The sequence below is a fragment of the Emys orbicularis genome, chromosome 6, assembly GCF_028017835.1.
Source record: "Emys orbicularis isolate rEmyOrb1 chromosome 6, rEmyOrb1.hap1, whole genome shotgun sequence".
Taxonomy (NCBI): Eukaryota; Metazoa; Chordata; order Testudines; family Emydidae; genus Emys; species Emys orbicularis.
In genome coordinates this window covers 115,459,310-115,479,301 of record NC_088688.1, presented here as the reverse complement: position 1 = coordinate 115,479,301, position 19,992 = coordinate 115,459,310, and the positions used below count along the sequence as shown (strand labels likewise).

Below are 19,992 nucleotides of genomic sequence, written 5' to 3'. Positions count from 1 at the left end.
CTCACCCCCTCCCGCACCCCAACAATCAATTTCGTGAGCATTCATGGCCCGCCATACAATTTCCATACCCAGATGTGTCCCTCAGGCCAAAAAGTTTGCCCACCCCTGGTCTAGATAAACTAGCAATCAATGAAATTTCTTAGTTTTAGTATTCTCGCAAGTTTCATATTGATGGATTATAGTAATGCTAAAGACTTTTCTTTTGTTCTGGTCACAAATATCATCTGATTTTATTAATTATTAATTTTAAAATTTCCCTCAAAACAGTGACAGAGAATACAACAGTAATTAAATACATTTTACTTTTTTACAATAACACATGGTATCAGTTTATTGTTTGGAAGATAATTACACCAATAATTGGGCTGAATAGTATTTAATCACCATTGTTCTATTTAATCTCCTCAATGTCTTTTATGAGGCTCCCATTTATGACTGCCTAATTTATCAGAGACAGAGAAAGGCACTTACCCTACTTGAGTGCTCTAACAGTGCAACAATGTTGGCCTCTATCTGTGCCTTCCGTTCCAGTTCCTGGGTCTTCATCTCTTCAAAAGTCTCAAGAAAGTCTATGGATCAAAAAATAAGAGAAGGGAGGCTGCTGTTTACATTAACATTTTGGGTTCTCCATTATGACTGTACTTACTCTGAATTCAACAGCAAATATAAAAATACCTCACTGTAGTTTTACAAAATTGTATCTTATAACACCTAAGATATAAATATACTTCAAATTAAATAAAATACTCTATCAAGTAATTTCATGCTTAATAAATGCTGGGGTCTGAGAAGCTTTGCAGTTTTATTTTTTTAATCTGTATTTTACTATTTACCATTTTGTTAAAATTTTAAAGATGGGAACAAGTGAGAAATAATCACATTTTTAAAATAAAATCAATTACAGCTTGCTTATTTAAGACATTTCTTTGCTGAGTTAAGTGGAAGAGATTTCCCCCCCAGTTTTCCAGTTCCATTTTTTTAGAATGATGCCATATCAATGCATGTTTTTGGCATTTTTGGTACTTATACAATTATTCACTCAAGATGTATGCTTCCGGCTAACAGTCTATAAAATTAAAGAGGAACAATATAAGGATGACAACAGACGGGTGGAGACTGAGACAACACAAATAACTTTAGAGAGTCTCCATTTTACTATTTACCATCCATCTAAAACTATTTCTGCAAAGCAAACTCATTAGCTTTATATTCAACATATTACAAGTCTAGCACTTAGACAATGCAGTGAAAGCTCACTAGAAAATCCTTAAGGAGAGGCAAAGAGAAAAGGCTTTTAGTACTCTAAGTCTCCTCAATTGCCATTTAACTCCCCTACAGATATTTCAGAACACAGGAGCAAAATTCTTTCTTGCCCACTGCTTAGACCATGTTGTGCCTCTCCTCAAGCCCCGTCTGTGCCTCTCTTATGCCTTTCCCATAAAATTTAATTTAATACAGAGACTGAGTCGGTCAGATAGACAAAGGAAACTTGAGGCAGAAGAGAGGAACAAAGAGGCATGCTTTTGTAGTAGAGGGAATCTTTTTCCACTGTGATCCAGCCAGGATTTGGAGCTAAAGGATAGTGACTGCAGGGGTCAGCTAGACAGCCTTCATGTTTTGAAGGAGAAGCCATAAATTGCAGGAGGGGAACCCTTGACACCCTAGAGGACTCTGAAAAAATCCCAAAGAATGCTCAAGAGAGGTGAGGAAACTGAGGCAGGGAATGATGTATAGCTGTTTGATTGATTTTTGTGCTGTCTAAAGTAAAGAGTAATTATTTTGGATCCCTTTGCAAAGCCTGTGTCCGTTTGCTTGAACTATCACTGGTCCCTGAAGAGGTAAAACATAGCCCAGAGTATCTGCAAGTTTGGAGCTCCGGGAAAGTGATAGCTGATAGTTTCATGGCCTAGGCAGCTGGACCGGGGGGCCTCAACCGTCAGAAGGGGGTGTTAGAAAGGGAATCTGAAACCTGCAAGTGTGCCTAGAAACAGTGCCTGGACTCTGGTCAGACTCAGGAAAGCTTATAAGCATGTGTGTCCAGGCATGTTACATATCAGAGAAAAGAAGACTGAAGTATTACTTGCTAGATTTGGAGCCACAAATTTGTTTCCAAAGAAGATGTGTAAATGTCATTCAGGATATCAGACAGGAATCTCTTCTGCCCCACAAAATCCTCACAAATATTTTCTCTCCACAATTTTAGAAAGAGAGAGTTGAAACTTATAAAATATTGAGTTGGTTCAAAGCAGAGGGAATAGAAAAATGGGACTTATGAAATAAACTTACCTTTAGAAAGAAACATTTTAAATGGGTTCCTAGAGATCATTACAACACAAAGATGTATACAGTAAAGCTTTTCCATACTAATTCTATAAAGGAACAAAGTCCAAGGCATCAATGGATGTCCATATATGTATGATATAAATATTTGACAATATTTTGACTCAAGTTGTGGATTTAGAGAATTATTACCCAAAACCTAACAGTGATTCACAAGATGACCACTTTTTCAACCTAACGGACAGTGCTTTCTCCTAAAAGTTAAAAAATCTATTCTACTCTTCCTGTGTACCGTGTATCCTCGCTCTTCTCATTCTAAACGCTCCCTAAACAATTTTTTCTTTTGGCAAAGTCTATATATACTGATCTCACCAACAGTGCCTTCTTTCATGCAAACTGGTTTTCTACATAGCACATGTCTAAATCTGCTGGTAAGCTCTTGGAAGTTCCTGGTTTGGCTTTGTAAAGAGCCGTATATATTTATAATGCTCTATAAACATTCTAACAATAGGATACCTTTTAAAATATATTTTTGCCCTAAATGTTTTGCACCCTCACTCCGCCTCTGCTGAGGCTTCTATGTCATGAAACCTCATTGGAAAGTCAGAAAGCTTTAGTAGTACTCATCTTAGAAAAATAAGTAAAAATGTACTAAAGTTGTAGTTTCTGATTCTCAGAGCAACTTCAAAGTTTTGCTCTTATTCAGAACACCAGTGGGCACTCCATGACATTTTTATTTAACTTTCATTTTAGCATATTTTTAAAAATTCTTTTTTATTCTATCTTTTACCTCGTAAAAACGTGTTCCTGAAATCTTAAACGCCAGATTATGAGCCAGGAAAAGTGCTCCAATCATCTCTAAATGTGCAGTATCAGTTACCTTGTGCTGAGGCATCTCTGAATCAGGTAAACAGGGTCTTAAGACAAGTGGTCAGCAGGTCAACCGTTTTGGGGTTCAAATAAATTGTGCTTTGACAATCCAAAAAGCCTTGTGCTTTGGCAGTCCAGGAATCTAATCTGTATTAAACAACTTACTGTCCATGCTTTCCTCTCTCTTCTTCAGCTCCTTGTATTTCAGATTTTTCTCCCCTACAAGAGACGTAACATGGATTTAACTCCAAAACATCAACTGCTCCGAACTCTACATTGTGTTTTTTATAGGTCTTTTTTTATTAACTCAGTCCTGTAGCAGGCTTAGGTAGGCAAAACTTCAATTATGTAAAATGTGAATTTGGCATACTTAAGCACAAAAGGATTGGACTGTATGTTATTTACATGTCTCACTATAATCATTGTCAATCAACAGCAAATTATACACATTTCAAAAAAAGGGAAGCAGCATAACAAGATGTCATCAGTGTAATCTTCAGGGTTTTTTTTAAAACATACATAGTGGGATAGAGGTCACGTGCCTCAGAATTTGACAGTGCCCCAAATATTTTTTTTAAATTGTATTAGTTGGCAGATTTTTTTAAAATTAAGGGCAAGTACATTTTAAAATATTAGTCTGTTTCACTTTCTAGTGTTGGAAAATCACATTTGTGCAATTGGGCCATGTCAACTGGCAAACTAAGTCATTCTGCAATTCTTTTTTAAGATTTGGGAAGTGATGCCAGTTTCTCTGGCTTTCAGCAGTCAAGATTACTTTGTGATGTGCTTTCTGGATATTAATAAGGTAGCAATCTTCAATTAAATAAGATAAAACAAAAAATCCCACATCATCTATATTGTCACGCATTAGGATGGTCTTAAATAACGAACTCATGGTTCTGCTTCATCCCTAATTTGGATTTCAACTGCGTTAGTCACAGGGAAGAAAATGAATATCCAGTAGAAAGCATAATATATACATTTAGCTTTCTACAGTGTAGCAATTTACTGGTGGTGGTTGGGAAAGCTATGTTAGGACAAGATTAAGCTGAGAATTTGAATGCATAAGTTAGGAAATGTATCCTTCCTGACAAATTTGTGTACATTAATTAAACTTTATTTTTTTAAAATATTTTTAACACGCTCTAGATTATATAAATGTTTATTCAGAGGGTCAAATTCATTGTGTACACCTCTTATTTAAACCATTTGGATCAGATTGTAACTTTCACTGTTAACCTGTGCCGGGGTGCAAGAAAGCACTCCTTGCATTCACTACTCATATAGCAAGTAGCCACACGGGGGAAAAGCAGCTTTTATGAGGCTGACTTCTCTTGCTCAAGTAGGCTGAGTAAACAAGCAATTAGTGGGGAGCTTTGACTCCACACTCAATGTGCCAGCCACAATAGCTGTGCTGGCAATAATTCAAATAAATAATAATAATAACAGCAGAGTTTAGGGCTGGTGCAGATTACTCACCCTGCTGGAGGAAGGGGAAATTGGAGATCAGATTGTGATTCTGAATCACAGTCTAGTTACTAGTCTGCTCTTAAAGTAGTTCAGCTATGCGCTTCCCTTCATTCAGGGCTTGTGGCAAGCCATAATTTAGTCCAACGTGAACAGGGTTTAGGTACCACAATTCACTTCAGCATGGGAACAAAATGTAAAAAAAAAGTGTTTAAAATAATGCTAAGGTAAGACCGTTAGAATGTTTTTAACAGTGACAGTATCAGTACATATACCATGATGGCCTTACCTCAAGCCACCTTTGTACCTAAATACTGGGTTACAAGAAGTCTTCAATTAAGGAGTCTCAGAACGGGGGCAGACTCTTACTATATATGCTGCAAAATTTCAAGAAGATGGGGCAAGTTCATCATGTTGTGGCAGCCTTCACTTAATAAGTGCCTGGTTTGAAATTCAGTCTTATCACTAATTTCAACATATGTCGGAGCATTTAAAAAGCACAGAAGGAAAGGAAAAGCTGGATATAGATTTAACTGAGCAAGCACATTTCCCCCCAAGTCTTTTACATCTACATCCTCTCTGCTTTCCTTTTTATCTAGTGCATATAAACAATAAGCATAACCAGTGGCCTCTGAGGGACAGTGATTTTGCTTGAGTTTCCTTGCAGCTGTGGCCTTGTTTCTTGCTGACTCTCCCTTTCATGATACAGGGTAAATTAGCAACATGAAGTCCATTCCACTTGCAAGAAGACTGTGCATCACTCTACATGGTTAGCATGTTAAGGCTCACTGTAAGCAATCTAAAAGAGTTTAAAGAATTATAGCACTAGTTTTAAAATGTCCGTAGTGTATAAATAAGTTTAGCTCAAAAGTTTGAATTATTTTACCAATAACATACTTTAAACTTCATTTGCAGACTACATTCCAGAAATCTGATTTATTAGGAGCTTGTGACTGGTCACTTAAATGTCATCGCCAACTTACAAGTCACATGTAAGTGGACTTTTTTTTTTTTTTTTTTTTTTTTTAAACCTATATTATTTTAGATGATTAAAAGTAAAAATTTTAAAAATCCTAATTACTTGCTTTTCTGCTTGGACAATAAAAATCAATGAAGTCAGTTTTACTTTCATGTTTTTAGCCGTGAAATATTTGGATTTCAAATGCTGCAAAGGAATTTTTAGATGTATAAAATCAACTGTTTTCACTTGACATTTTCATTTTCATTTTTTGAAATGTTGCTATTGAACTGAGGCGTTATAAAAAGCTTATTTATATAAAATTTAAATTTGGGGCCAAATATAAGTTAACGTAGTCCCAGTTGCACTGATAGTTTGTGTACTGAGCGCCAATAACAGAAATACATTGAAAAAATTACAGCCTAACCATTAATAATATTATTGGCTCTAATTTCTTCCTATTGTGTTTGAATCAGTTTGCCAAGTGCTCTAATTCACTACTGAGCAATTCTCCCATAAACTTGACCCACCTCTGGACAGCACTGCTTTACTTTTCAAATCCATTGTAGGTCCCACTAAAAACCTCTAATCAGAGGCTTTTGCAAGAAACACCTTGGCTCTCAACATTCACACAAGAAATGGGCAGAAGAAGTCAGCAGCAGTCCAGAGCACAATGAGAGAGAATGACTATTTCAGCTACTGTTTCGGAAATTTCTTTTTGTGCTATCCAGCTGCTGTTCCTGTTAACAATAATTAGAAAGTTGGCACTGATTCACCAAAGAATTTAAGCACATGCTTAAATTCATGCGTATTCAGCAAAGCACATATGCATGTGCTTAACTTCAAGTGCTACAAGCCTCTAGTCTACCTTGTAAAAGTGTGGGTGACAAAAGTTTCAAATGAGTACAACTTACGGACAAGGACCAGGTTAAGCAGAGTTTGTGAGGACAAGTTATGTAATCACTACTTTCCTGCTCAAAAATACAGTAGTCATGCAGTGATGTTTTAAACAGATAAAAAGCTGATGAGGGAAAAATATGGTAAATAAATTTCATGGGGGCAGATTCTCAGCTGGTGTAAACTGTTGTCTGTCCATGGAGCTATGACAATTTAGACCAGGTGGGCTCTGTCCCCACAGTGCACGAACAAGGTCAGTGCCCAATACATTCCTGATTCAATATAGATTGTAGGAAACATTATTGGCTATCAGATAAATATATAAGGTAGTCTCATTCAGCCTGTAATACTTATCTTCTACTGACCATTCCAGGTATCAGGGTATCAGCAGTTCTACTAAATGTACTTCATACACTTCTTTTAAACAAAGGCCTTTAGAAAACAAATGATGGCAGCAGAGCAAGTGCAATGGAGGACCAGCAACAAAAGGACTGGTTGCTATGCAGTTGCTAAACTATAAACTAAGAAGCAATTCACTCCTTACCTTCTATACTCATCCAAGGATACAAAGAAAACAGTGTTGGAAACCAAATGAAAAGAAAAATAAAAGCAAAATAGTAAAGCTCTTACTGCTATCTGGAAAAGGGAAATTAATAATAAATAAATGTTTTCAATAACAAGCTATTTCTCTGGGAAACAATGAAAATGCTACATTTCAGTAATAGGAAATGAAATGTCATAGAAGACATCGAAAAGAGAAACAACAAGTATTATGCAATTGATTAAGCTAAGCTCAATCACAGTATAATTATTGTCGTTTCGAAGAAACTAGAGGTCAGATTGTGTGCTAAGCCTCCTCTCAAGAGGAAAAAATACTCAGGAGAGTTAAAAATATTAGATTTATTTACACACACATTTTAATTTAAAGGTCTCATAGGAAACAAAATAACTTCTGTTACAGAGACTCCTGCAGCAGCATCGTAATAATGCAGCTCCCAGTCAAAGTAAGAGCCACCAGAATTAGAACAAGGCTTTCCCTGGGCTGAGTTTCCAGGGTGAACAGAATTTTGTCAGGGCTGGTATGGGCATCTGCCTAAACTAAGCTTCCCCAGCTGGACTAAGCTACACAAGCCTTGATTAGACTCCTAGGCTAAACTGAATCTCTCATAATTGGCACAGGCCTCTGCCCAAGCCAGGCTCTGAAGCCAATTTCAGTCCTACACTAAGTCTTCCAACGCTGGGGTACGACTCTTTCTAAATCAGGCTAGAAAGACCCTTTTAAAGCTAGGGTGAGCTTAGTAACTCATTAAGCCCACTACCACTAAGCTCCAGTCAATAAGCAATCACTCAGAGATGGACCACTGTTAGCTCAAAGTCAAACTGCCTCCAGTTGCTATGGAACAGGGAATGAGCTACTGTGTAGACTGTCAGGGACAGAAAATGTATGATCTGACATGCTTGATCAAAGCATTGGTCAATCAAGTTGTTATTCTGCTACTTGGCCGGGGCTAAAACATCTGACGCTTCAAAGGAAGAATTCAGCTCCATTTTCATGTTTCACATTACACATTGTTCATTACAAGCAATAAACATTCCAAAATCCAAATTAACTGACAATATTTCGGAGATCAAAGACAACAAAAAAATACAGTATTTTGTTTTTCTGGTGATATACTACTTTTACAGTGGTGCCAGTAATAAAGGCTTGTTTTTTCTCAAGAAGCCATGCAGATATGATTGGGGCAACACAGAAGAAGCAGACAGGTACACTAAGTGCTATTTTTATACAGTTATTTTACTGACCAGAACCACACTTCCGGCCTCAAGCCAATTTAAGGAACTCACCATTTTGGATATCTACAAACTGGAGTTTGTGCCCTTCCAGATCAGGCTACGCAAATGCAGATGCAAATCAGAGTTTTAGGACACCCCAAATTGCAAACCACATGCAAACTTAAAGACAACTTTTGTAAATTTGGCTCTTTAGATTCTATTTTGAATTTGGTGCTATTACCTTGATGCTCCTCCAGATCCATATCAAGTCGTCGAATGACATCATTAAAATGGTTGATTTTTTCTTTTATTTCTGTCAGCCTAATAATAAATAATAAAATTTGTAGCTAAAACTGTGCTATTAAATGGTTAGCTTTTAAGAGGCACTATGAAGGATCAGAATACAAATAGTAAACAGACTGTATTACTAATACAAATATAACAGAATAGTAAGGTCATTGTCATTATAACTAGCATTTGTATGGCACCCCTCACCATGGTCTCTCAATGTACTAAACACATTGTTTCTGCCTCATTTTGGACTAAAAACCTTTTGTCTTTGTGAAACAAACATAATCACTACAATTATTCAGTTCTTATTCAGTTTGTGTTACTATATGGGTCCCTCTGTTGGTTGTTACACAGCTTTACAGAGAGACAACAAATGGCGTAACGCAGCAGGAAATAGTGATTTTTATTTAAATAAAATTCTCTGTATAACAATATTAATTAAGAAATGTAAAACACTGTAGACTATAATCAAATGGATTAAGTAATTACATTACATTCAGAAATTCTTCTGTAAATCTTCAGCTATAATTCTTTATCAATTATAATTTTTCTTAGTTACCAAGAATTCTGTTTAAGCAACTTACTAGCCAATCAAATGTTGGTTACCCAGTTTAAAAAGAAATCCACAAAATGCCTGTGACTGTGAATATTTAAATAAAATTGTACACCATAGTTTCTAGGAGATTTAAAGAAAAAAAGGTTACTAACCTCTCATAACTGTTGTTCTTTGAGATGTGTTGCACATGTCCTTTCCACTCTTGGTGTGTGCGTACCCCACGCAGAGTCGCCAGAAACTTTTTCCCTCAATGGTACCTGCCGGAATGGCTTGAGCACCCTCTGGTGATGGGCCCAGCTGACCTTGAGCCCCTCAGTTCCTTCCTTCCAGAAACTCCAATGCAGAGTGGTAGAAGGGTGGGTCGTGGAAAGGACATGTGCAACACATCTTGAAGAACAATAGCTATGAAAAGTTAGTAACCATTTTTTCTTCTTCAAGTGATTGCACATGTGCATTCTGCTCTTGGTGATTCCCAAGCAGTTAAATAGGCAGACGGATCAGAGTTTATGTATGCACAGACAATACAAAGCGACCAAATCTGGCATCATCTTTTGAATACTGAGTGATGGTAGAGAAGGGGAGAAGAAAGTGTGTACCAATGACCAGATTGGTGCTATGCAAATGTCCAGGATAGGCATCTGCAACAGGAATGCTGTTGAGGATATTTGCAATCTTGTAGAGTGGGCAGTCAGCTTGTCTGGAGGAGAGATGCCTGCCAGATCATAACACGTGCAGATACAAGAAGTTATGCAAGATGAAATTCTCTGAGCAGAGATCGAAAGACCTTTCATTCTGTCCGCTATGGCCACGAACAGTTAGGTGGATTGCCAGAATGGTTTGGTCCTATGTAGAATGCCAGTGCTTGTCTAATGTGTGTAGCCATTGCTCATCCCTATTTGCATGTGGTTCGCAGTAAAATGCAGGCAAGTAAATTGACTGATATGAAAATTTGAAACTACTTTAGACAAAAACCTTAGATGAGGGCATAAGTACACCTTATCTTTAAAGAAGACTGTGTATGGTGGTTTGGATGTGAGGGTGCGTAGTTTAGAGACCCTTCTGGCAGAAGTGATAGCAATTCGGAAGATCACCTTCCAGGAAAGGAGTAGTATAAGCAGCACATATAACCTCTAGGAAGAGACTCAATGGCGGTCTCATGAATTTAGCCAAAACTAAGTTCACTTCCCAAGGGGAAATTGGCTCCCTTAGTTGAGAGTACAATCTTTCCAAGCCTTTAAGGAATCTAATTGTCATGTCATTAGAAAAAACACAACAGTTATCCACGTGAGGGTGGAAAGCTGATACTGCTGCCAGGTGAACAGAGGAAATCGCTAAGCCTTGCTGTTTCAGGTGCAGGAGATAGGCAAGTATTTGGTGGATGGAGGAATGAATCGGTGAAACTCTGGTTTGACAAGCCCAGATAGAGAAACATCCATTTTGACAGACAAGTGGCTCTGGTGGAGAGCTTTCTGCTACCTGGCGAACTTGCTGCGAGCAAGCCTGCTCTTTGGGATTTAACCATGGAGCTTTCAGGCTGTTAAAAAAAGGGTTCACAGGTTTGGGAGAAGCAGCCAACTGGGTGCAACGGGAGCGAGATTGGAGTTGCCGCTGAAAGGTCCAGTAGAGTGGAGAACCAGGGTTGGTGGGGCCATGCTGGGACTATTAATATAACCCAGGTGTGACTCTGCTTGCTCTTTAGTGGCACTCTGTGTAGGAGAGGGACTGGGGGAAAAGCATAAGAAAGCTTTCCCATCCAGGGTAGCAGGAAGGTGTCTGTGATGGAACCTGGACTGTGGCTTTGTAGAGTGCAGGATTGGTGACATTTTCTGTTGTTTGCAAATAGGTCTATTTGGGGAGTCCCCTACTACTGGAAAATGCCTCTGGCTACGTCGAGTGAAGAGACCACTCATGGTGACTGGAGAAAGACTTGCTCAGGAGATCTTTTAGCTTATTCTACACCCCTGGAAGACAGGTGGCCTTGAAGTTGATTGGATGGGCTATGCAAAATATCCATAGGTGAACTGCTTCCTGACGTAGGAGGGACGAATGAGCACCTCCCTATCTGTTCAGGTAAAACATTGCTGCAATGTTGTCCGGAAGGACAAGCAGGTTTCTTCCCCTGATATGAGGTAGGAAAGCCTGACAGGCAAGACGAATTGCCCTGATCTCGCTGACATTTATATGAAGAGCGAGCTCTGTCAAGGACCAAAGACCCTGAGTTCAGAGCTCCAGGTGAGCTCCCCATCCTAGAGCTATCCTAGATCCTGAGACCAGAGTCATTGATGGTTGAGGGCGCAGGAAGCACCCACGCAAATGTTGATAGGATTCAACCACCAATTCAGCAAAATTAGAACCTGTGAAGGTACCATGAGCACAGTGTCCAAATGCAGATGGTTTGGCAAGTACACTGGGGCCAGCCATGTTTGAAGGGATTTGAAGTGCAGCCTGGCATGCTGTACTACATATGTGCATCAGGCCATGTGCTCTAGGAGTCTCATACAGTTTTGGACTGTTGTGATTGGATGAATCTTGAGTACTGTCACGAGAGATCAAATAGATTGGATTCTCGACTCTGGGAGGACAGCTCTGGCCTGGGTAGAGTCCAACAAAGCCCCTATAAACCCTATCCTCTGCAATGGGCAAAGGATAGATTCGTCTGCATTGATCAGTAGTCCTAAGGCCTTGAAGGCTGACTGAATAAGATGAACGCTGGATATAACCAGCAGTACAAGTAGGCTGGTATGCTCCGGTATGCCATACTAGCAAGCGATTTATAGCTGGTACAGCGTACCGGAAAGACACAGAAGCAGGAGGGCTGGGGGTTCTGCTCCTTTCCCCACTGGGAGAGGCAGCGGGGAAAGGAGCAGACTGCTGACATGCTGACAGCTCCACTGGTGGCTGTACCACCCCTAAGCCTGCCCCCCAACCCAGTCTCCGGCAGGGCTGTTGCTGTAGTACAAGGAAGGATGGAGACACAGCTCCATGCCTGGAAGGGCAGGGGGCGGGGCTGGGAGTTCTGCTCCTTTCCCTGCTGGGAGGCGCAGCAGCAGGGAAAGGAGCAGAATGCTGGCAGCTCCTCCGGCGGCTGTATCGCCGGTCCCCAGCCTTGCCCCTGCCAGCCCTGTCTCTGGCGCATCAGGAGGAGGATAGAGCCGCCCGCCCCCCCTGCCCCGGGAAACACGGGATAGATATGGGGAGGGGACGCGGAGAGCGTGGGGACCCCAGGGGTGGTGAGGATTCACATTGAGGGTCACATGGAGGGTCACGTGCCCCCCTTAGCTAGTGGGCCCCCCCCCCCCACTGGCAAGACATGGATTTTACTTGCACCACTGGATATCACCTAAGCTTGGGACTGGCCCTTGATTAGCCAGTCATCCAGGTAAGGGTAGACCTGCACTCCTAATCTTCTGAGGAACGCTGCTACCACAGCCAGACACCCAAGGAGCTGCAGATAGAAGCACCATGAACTGGTAATATGAGTACTCCACTACGAGTCTGAGAAACTTTCTGTGCCCTTGGTATATCGACACATGAAAGTAGGCATCTCTTAAATCGAGGGCGGCATATCAGTCTCTTGGATCCAGAGAGGGAATAATGGATGCCAGGGTGACCATGCGAAACGTAATCTTCTTGAGATAGTTGTTGAGCTGATGCAGGCCTAAAATAGGCCTGAGATCTCCCCTGGCTTTTGGGATTAGAAAATAATGGGAGTAGAAATCTTTCCTTCTTAAATTCTGTGGAACTTCCTTTATGGCTCCTACCTGAAGAAGAGATTGAACCTCCTGGACCAGAAGTTCTTTGTGAGAGGGGTCCCTGCAGAGGGATGGAGAGTGAAGGTGGGAAGGAAATACATTGGAAGGTATATCCCACTTCTACAGTGCTCAGCACCCACAGGTCATAGTGCTATGAGACCAAGCGCTGATGAAATGGGCAAGGCAGTTTGCAAACAAATGAAAAATTGTGTCTGGCATCCTGGGAACTGGTACGATGTCCTCGAGCTTCCCATCAAAATGCCTGCTTACAACTCCCTGGATGTCTAGCTGGGATAGGCACTGAAGCGGAGGTAGAAAGAGGAGGTGGTCTACACCTATAGCCTCTAGTCTTCAGTCTCTGCAGGTCCTGTTGGACAGCTGAAGCAGAATATTGGAGGGGCTGCTGAGGCATGAAGTGCTTCCTGAAAAGGGCTAGGGTGTACAACCCCAGGGACTTTAATGTTGCCCTCAAGTCTTTTAACCCACGGGCTTAGTGTGTCTGCTCCTAAAAGAGCAAGGATCCTTCAAAGGGAAGTTCCTGCACAATCTGTTAGACCTCCTGTGGGAGCCCAGAGGACTGCAATCAGGAGCTCCTATGCACGTTTGCGGCTGCCAGGGACCGCCTGACCCTGTTGGTGCCAGTATCGCCGACACTGCAAGAGTCGATGCTGTTGGTGCCAGCAGACACGGTGCCATCTTCTGTGGTACCAAAGCAGAGGAGCCTACAAGTCAGCGGTCCTGATTTCTTGTTCAGCCAATCGCTAAGACAGACAAGTGTGTTTACATTTGCAGGCGATAATGCTGCCCAGTGCCTATTAATCGCGATTAATTTTTTAAATCTCTTGACAGCCCTACTTTAAACAGTTTACCTACTGCATAAATATGGATTAGACAATATTTAACTTGTGTTGTAGGGCTTAATTGTATCAATAAATATTTGTATTCAAACAAGTTATGATATCAGTTTTAAATTATGGAAGCAAGCATATAAATTATTTTTTTAGTCTCATGGACATTTGATTTATACAGCACATATCAACACAGCAGCAAGCCAGTCAAATGTTTTAAACTTTGGAAAAACTTTTAAAAAATAATTTAAAACAATTTTTAAACGGTCTCCAGGTTGAGATTGCTAGCTAAATTTAAACTCAGAGACTTTTTTTAAAAACAGCTGAGTTTCTAAAGTAAACACCAAGAGATCCTCAAATACAGTAGTTTTAGTGAGTATAAGCATAATACGTATAGAATGCTTTAGTAACTTAATTTAATTAAATTTTACTGTAGATTATTAATAACAACAGCTACAAGCAACACTTATCTATTATTTTATAAATATTAACTAATTCTCACAGCAGGATAACAAACAGGATAAATGACTTGCTCAACTTCACAGAGGAAGTTTGTGTGAGAACAAAAAGTAATGTTTGGCTCCTAATCCTGTGCTCAGACACTTCTCTTATAATGTGCGGACCCACTGGCAGGAGCGGGGCTTATAAGAGCAATATAACATAAGTACTCACTGTCTTTCCATACTTGCTATTTCCTGGTTATCTTCTTTAACCTATAAAAAATGAATAACAAATGTTTCAATACGGGGAATAAATTCAAAGACAAAAAAGAGAGACAATCTAAAAGATGCACAAAACCAAATGATTAACTCAGTTATGTTAGGAATGAAGGCTCAGCCTGCCAAAGATCTGCTTGGAAATCATTTTTCTACAATGGTTGCTTTGCTGAATAAAAGATGCAATATTATCATTTAGTGGTGTCATCATTTCAGCTACCTCCCCGTGCTTCTCTTCTTTCCCAATACCTATTTTAAACTTTAATGCTCTGCTACACTTACTCACATGAATACTTCTTATGCATGCAAACAGCTTCATTTAAATTAATCAGACTACTTATGTTAGTAGGAATTACTCACACCAGAAAAGATTGCAAGACCAGGTCCTTAATGAATAAGACAGCTCATCTTTCCCAAACTTTTTAGTCTTGAGTTAGAAAGATGTTAAAGAAAATGAAGTCAATTTTCCCACCCGAGTGCTCCCTTTCCATCCTGAAAACCTGGTATGAAAGTGACTAGAACAGGAGCTGCCTCTGACAGTTTTACATTAGCTGAGAGCTCCACCCCACCAGATAATTCTTAATCCAGGTTCCAGCCCCTTTGTGTTGCTCAAAGAGCAAAAAGGGCCAGAATCAAGGCAGAGAATCCAGCCCAGTATTTTAACATTTTCATTCTTTAAAAAACACTGAATTAAAAAAGCCTTGTAAACAAAAGATGTAATAATCATTTTGTTTTCCTGCCTGTTTCAGTAATCGCTCTCTTTCTTCCTGTGGAGATCCCATACTCTTGTCCTCAGCAATCATTTGATCCCGATGTTCCTCGAGCCCATGAAGTTTTTCATACAGCTGCACTGCCTCTTGTTTTACCTGGGAATGTGCTATTTCCTGAGTATAACAAACAAACAAACAAACAAACACTTACTGGTTAGACGCATTTCTAGTAGGTAAGAAATTGTTGCAGTGCTTGTATTTTTATTTAGCAAAGTTCACATATTTAATAAAACAAGTTTATTTGGCAACTGTACAGTGAAGTCTGTACAAAGGACCACCCATATAATCTAGCTGTCTAGGATCTTGCCCTTAAGCACAGTTTCTGAGCATCTCAGTGCTATCTGGGTGCTTTATTAGGCTATGTCTTGCTATGAGGGTCTACCCTAACGGAGCTCCAAATTTACCAAGTACATTTCTGCTCCTTCTTTGCTGGAAGATAATCTCTGTTGAGGAACTTTTATGGGGGAAGGGGCAGAAAGGCCTTGCATGGTCAAGACATTTTCACTATGATATCAAGCCACATGCACACATCAAAAGATCTAATATTTGAAGGGGTTGTCAAAATATCTATGCCACTGACCTGTGAAAGTAAGAGAAGAGGAAATTACTTCACTGTAACTGTTGTTTTCTGAGGATACATACTACATCTTATCCACACTTTTGGGCGCATGTTCCTCTGTGAGACCAATGCAGGCAATCTTCAACTTCAGTGGATTAAACCTATTGGTTTGTATGTGTGTAGCACAACCCCTGCTATGGAATTTAGGCCAGTTCTTTCAAAGTGGGAGGTGAAGTCACTCACGCACATATTAAAGAAGCCTGAGTCGTACAGAGAAATTGCAAACCTCTCAACTGTCCGGGGAGAAGAGTTTGAGTGATCTGATGTATATATTCAGAGAAAAATTAAAAGTAGTTCTCTGATTTCTAATGTCACAAAAGAATACATCTGACACTGTTAAGGGTAACTGAAAAATAGAGTTTAGAAAGGAAACTTCACCATAGCTATATGAGTTTGCTATCCTGAATGCTAGAGTGTCTAGTGGTAAAATATGTTCTGTTTTCTTTCTGAGGAGCAAATCCAAGGCAGTGGAAAACATGGAGGAAAGCCACATGCCTACTACACACTTAAGTGACAGCACAGTATATATTCACCATGGGCAAAATTTAGCTCAGGCTAGGGAGTACAAGCAAGCCCCTGCATGCTACTTAAGCACTATGTTGCCTCTGCAAGGATGGGAGTGGGAGAAATTACCATGCAAGATGACCTTCAGTGGAGCACCGATACTAGATCAAAATAAGTGACTGTGGAGGGGACCACTGATTTGGGCTCATACACATATGTACAATAACAAGGAGCCCCTATGTTGGGGTTTGGAAGGACTGCATCTGGTGTTCCAGCACATAGGCGAGAAAAGTGGCCACAGAAGGACAGTGTTACAGCCCTGATCTTGCTTGTTGATGGAATTCTATTCTCCCGGACGTTTGTTTGGATCCACACAAAAAACAATTACTCTATTAGCATAAAAAGAGAGTGACTTTCTTAATTCTTTCAAAAGTGCTAGTTTACATCTATGATGTAATCACTAAGCTATATTTCACATGTATGATATACTAGCTGTGAAATACAGTTATCTGATTACCTGACACCTAGCAAAAATAAGTAATAAATCATAATTGGTGGGGTTTTGGCCCTACCTGATAAAAATAAAATTATACAAATTAATGGCCTGAGTCCACACGACTAAAATAGATGCGAGCTTTGCCTTTATCTTCAATGGCTGCAGGATCAAGCCATTAAAGAGTTACAGACAAAAATATACTGTGATTACTTTGTTGATGTAAGAATTTTTTTTTTTGCATTTACACATATAAATAGATCAGTTATTTATCTTCATACATACAGCTCCTAGAGTGTCTTCCTTTATATTTAGTCCATCCAACTCCTGCTGTTGAGCATCTAATTCCTAAAGAAAACAAGCATGAATAGTTTAGGTAACAATTACCACTGGAGGAGGATTTACTTCCCTATTCTACACATTTTATACTTGCAAATGCTGTAGAACATTTAGTTGATTTGTTAGATATATATGTGAATAGGTTAAGACCCCATCCTCTAAACAGCTCCAGGCTGAGCTTCACTGACTTTGCAGTACTGGAGTCTTTGTGAATAACATTCATATCATTGTTACTTGTATTTTGGCTATAATTATGAACCATTGTCCCCTTTCATCAATTTTTTTTTAAAGGGAAAGTGTCCGTTGAAAAAATAATATATATTTTAAAAATATCCTCATCTCTTTTGTTAAACTTTAGCTAACTGAAACTGAAAGAATTTTAAAAATCTAAGTTTAATTTTTGCAGTCATTTTCATTTATGTGAATGTCAGGCAGTTATTGTAGTGGATAAGGAATTAGAAATCTTGGGTTTTGCTCCCAGCTCTATCACTGACTTGCAATGTGACCTTGGGTAGGTCATTTAGGTCTGGATCCTGCATAGTTTATAATTGTTCTTAATTTTACTCATGTGCTTAAAGTTAAGCATGTAACTGTTTGCAGGATCAGGGCCTTAACCTCTACACCTTTATTTCCCCCATCTGTAAAATGAGAATAATGATGGAGGAGAATGAGGATGATTTATCCTTTGTAAACCACATTGATATCTACAGGTGGAAAGTGCTAAGTATTATTTGTTTCTAGTCAATTTCATTTTCTGATTTTCATGCATTAGCACAAAGTTGAAATGTTGGGGATAATGCTACCTGAAAGTTTCCTTTTAAATTAATCAGATCTTAAATTCTTCAGTATTGCAAACTATACAGTGGAAATCATCGAGCTAATTTCACATACATCTTAGACAAACAATATGACAAAACCCACCTGCAACAGTTTTTCATTTGTAGCCTTCATCTCCATGTATTTAGCTTGATTTTCCTGAGACATATTTTTTATTATGTCATCAGCTACTTGTTTTTCATGCTCAATATCTTCTTCCACTGCTTGAATTAACTTTTCTTTGCTGTAATAACAGAGGAAAGTAAGAGTATTTTTGTAACTTGTACTAGGTACTAATTATACTTTTTATTTATAAAACAAAGAGATGCTCATTCCATGCTTTGTACCCCCTGAAACAATCTAATTTCACACAAAAAATATACAACTAACTTCTTTCCCCAGAATAAAATAAATATATTCCAGCTGATAAAATAAGTGCACCATTACCGTAGATTTTTTGCTTGAAATATATATGATACACATTGTATAACACTGGACTTGATTCTTCTGTCCTTACACAAGTTTAACTCACTGAAATCAATGTGAATTTTGAACACAAAACAACTTTAGGATCAAACCTATCATAAAGTAATTTTTTGAATGTTGACATACCATGCAATGTTCCCCCTAAATAAAGAGGGAATATGTGACAGATTTAAGCTACTACTAGAGATAGTTGCTTCAATTACATCATCATTATATACAAATTAGCAAACTAAAAAGATGAGGCTTGCAAACCATGAATGATCATTTAAAAATGTGCACATCTGTAAAGATCTGAAGATTTTACTTATCTGATGACTAGATTCCACTTACAAAATAAACCGCTTCTCTTATAAATATCTTTAATTGACCACAACTCATCCATTGTGTAAACTCCTGCAATATTTTAACTTGATTTCTCCTATGTGATCAGAAATTATGAGGCCTAAGCATATCATTACCAGACTTCCTTATTGGCTGTACATCCAAATAAATCTAAGTGACTATAAGAAATTGCGCAACCTAGTCAATCTTTTGCTAAGGAAGTTCTAGTCTTTTATTTATTTATTTTTAGCTACCTGCTCGTTCACGGAGTACAAAGGTTGAAAACAAAGTAAAGTGCTGTTGCAACACATCACTTCTTTTAATGCCCAGGAAACACACAACTATACATATGCTCTCTCAGAAAAAATAGAAAGGTAAGATACTTTATAGAATTTTTTTACGAAACCAACTTAATATCTTAAGTGTGTGGGAAAATACTTTGTTTATATAATTTGGCTGTCAGATTGGAAATAGATCATACATTAAAGACGCTTTGGGTTCCTCAATCAATATGAACCTTTCACAAGCCAAGCTACTGCGTTATGCTTTGTTAGAAGATTAGAAAACAACCGTTGTCTTTTGGAAAGGAAAGATTTTCTGATTTTACAAACTACATTTCTTCCCAATTTATTCTTGAAAACTGCATATTTTATTGTTTTTAACTAATATAGGAAGTGTAAAGGAACACATCCCTATGAAATGAAAAATCCTAAAACGCCATTTATGAAACATTTTCAAAGAAAGCACCTATGGGCTCAGATCATAGGAGAATGTCAAGATATTAATGATGTGCTGCCAGCCTGAGTTTTTTGCAAAATGACTAATTTAAAAAAATCTATTTCCCAATAGATCATCCTTCAAATAGTATATGTTGAATTTTTTTATAATCCTTTATCTTTCTGCTCTTACGTTGATGTTTATATGGGTCTTTTCATTGCAAAAGAAACTGACTGACTATAAAAGGAAAATTTTTAGACAGAAATGGATTTATTGAGTTTACAGTGTCCCTTTAATTCAGATGTAGTGAACAACTTTGATAATTTTCACCATTTAGCAACTTGTAAAGATTTGTTTCCCCTTTTCAAATTGCAATAATATTCTGAGTCAGGATTGCTTTAATAGCCTGCCCTCCCTAGGTGTGCAGAGAAACCCACAAATCTCAGGTATGCTGCAGTGATGGGCGACAGGGGATGGATCACCTGATGATTACCTGTTCTGTTCAGACCCTCTGAAGCA

At 38.8% G+C, this 19,992-nt stretch overlaps 1 protein-coding gene across 2 annotated transcripts in view; it reads right to left on the bottom strand.

The window, feature by feature from the left end:
* Nucleotides 1–19,992, bottom strand: part of IFT74 (intraflagellar transport 74) — a 60,843-nt gene that overhangs the window by 19,803 nt on the left and 21,048 nt on the right. The window contains exons 8-15 of one of the 2 annotated variants that reach the window (XM_065406480.1): nucleotides 18,055–18,193; nucleotides 17,080–17,142; nucleotides 15,149–15,292; nucleotides 14,365–14,405; nucleotides 8,487–8,566; nucleotides 7,017–7,019; nucleotides 3,316–3,369; nucleotides 472–569 (exon numbers count right to left, since the gene is read on the bottom strand). In XM_065406480.1, the coding sequence (XP_065262552.1) occupies nucleotides 472–569; nucleotides 3,316–3,369; nucleotides 7,017–7,019; nucleotides 8,487–8,566; nucleotides 14,365–14,405; nucleotides 15,149–15,292; nucleotides 17,080–17,142; nucleotides 18,055–18,193 (622 nt within the window). The remainder of the gene's footprint in view (nucleotides 1–471; nucleotides 570–3,315; nucleotides 3,370–7,016; nucleotides 7,020–8,486; nucleotides 8,567–14,364; nucleotides 14,406–15,148; nucleotides 15,293–17,079; nucleotides 17,143–18,054; nucleotides 18,194–19,992) is intronic. The other variant, XM_065406479.1, reaches the window with a different exon arrangement.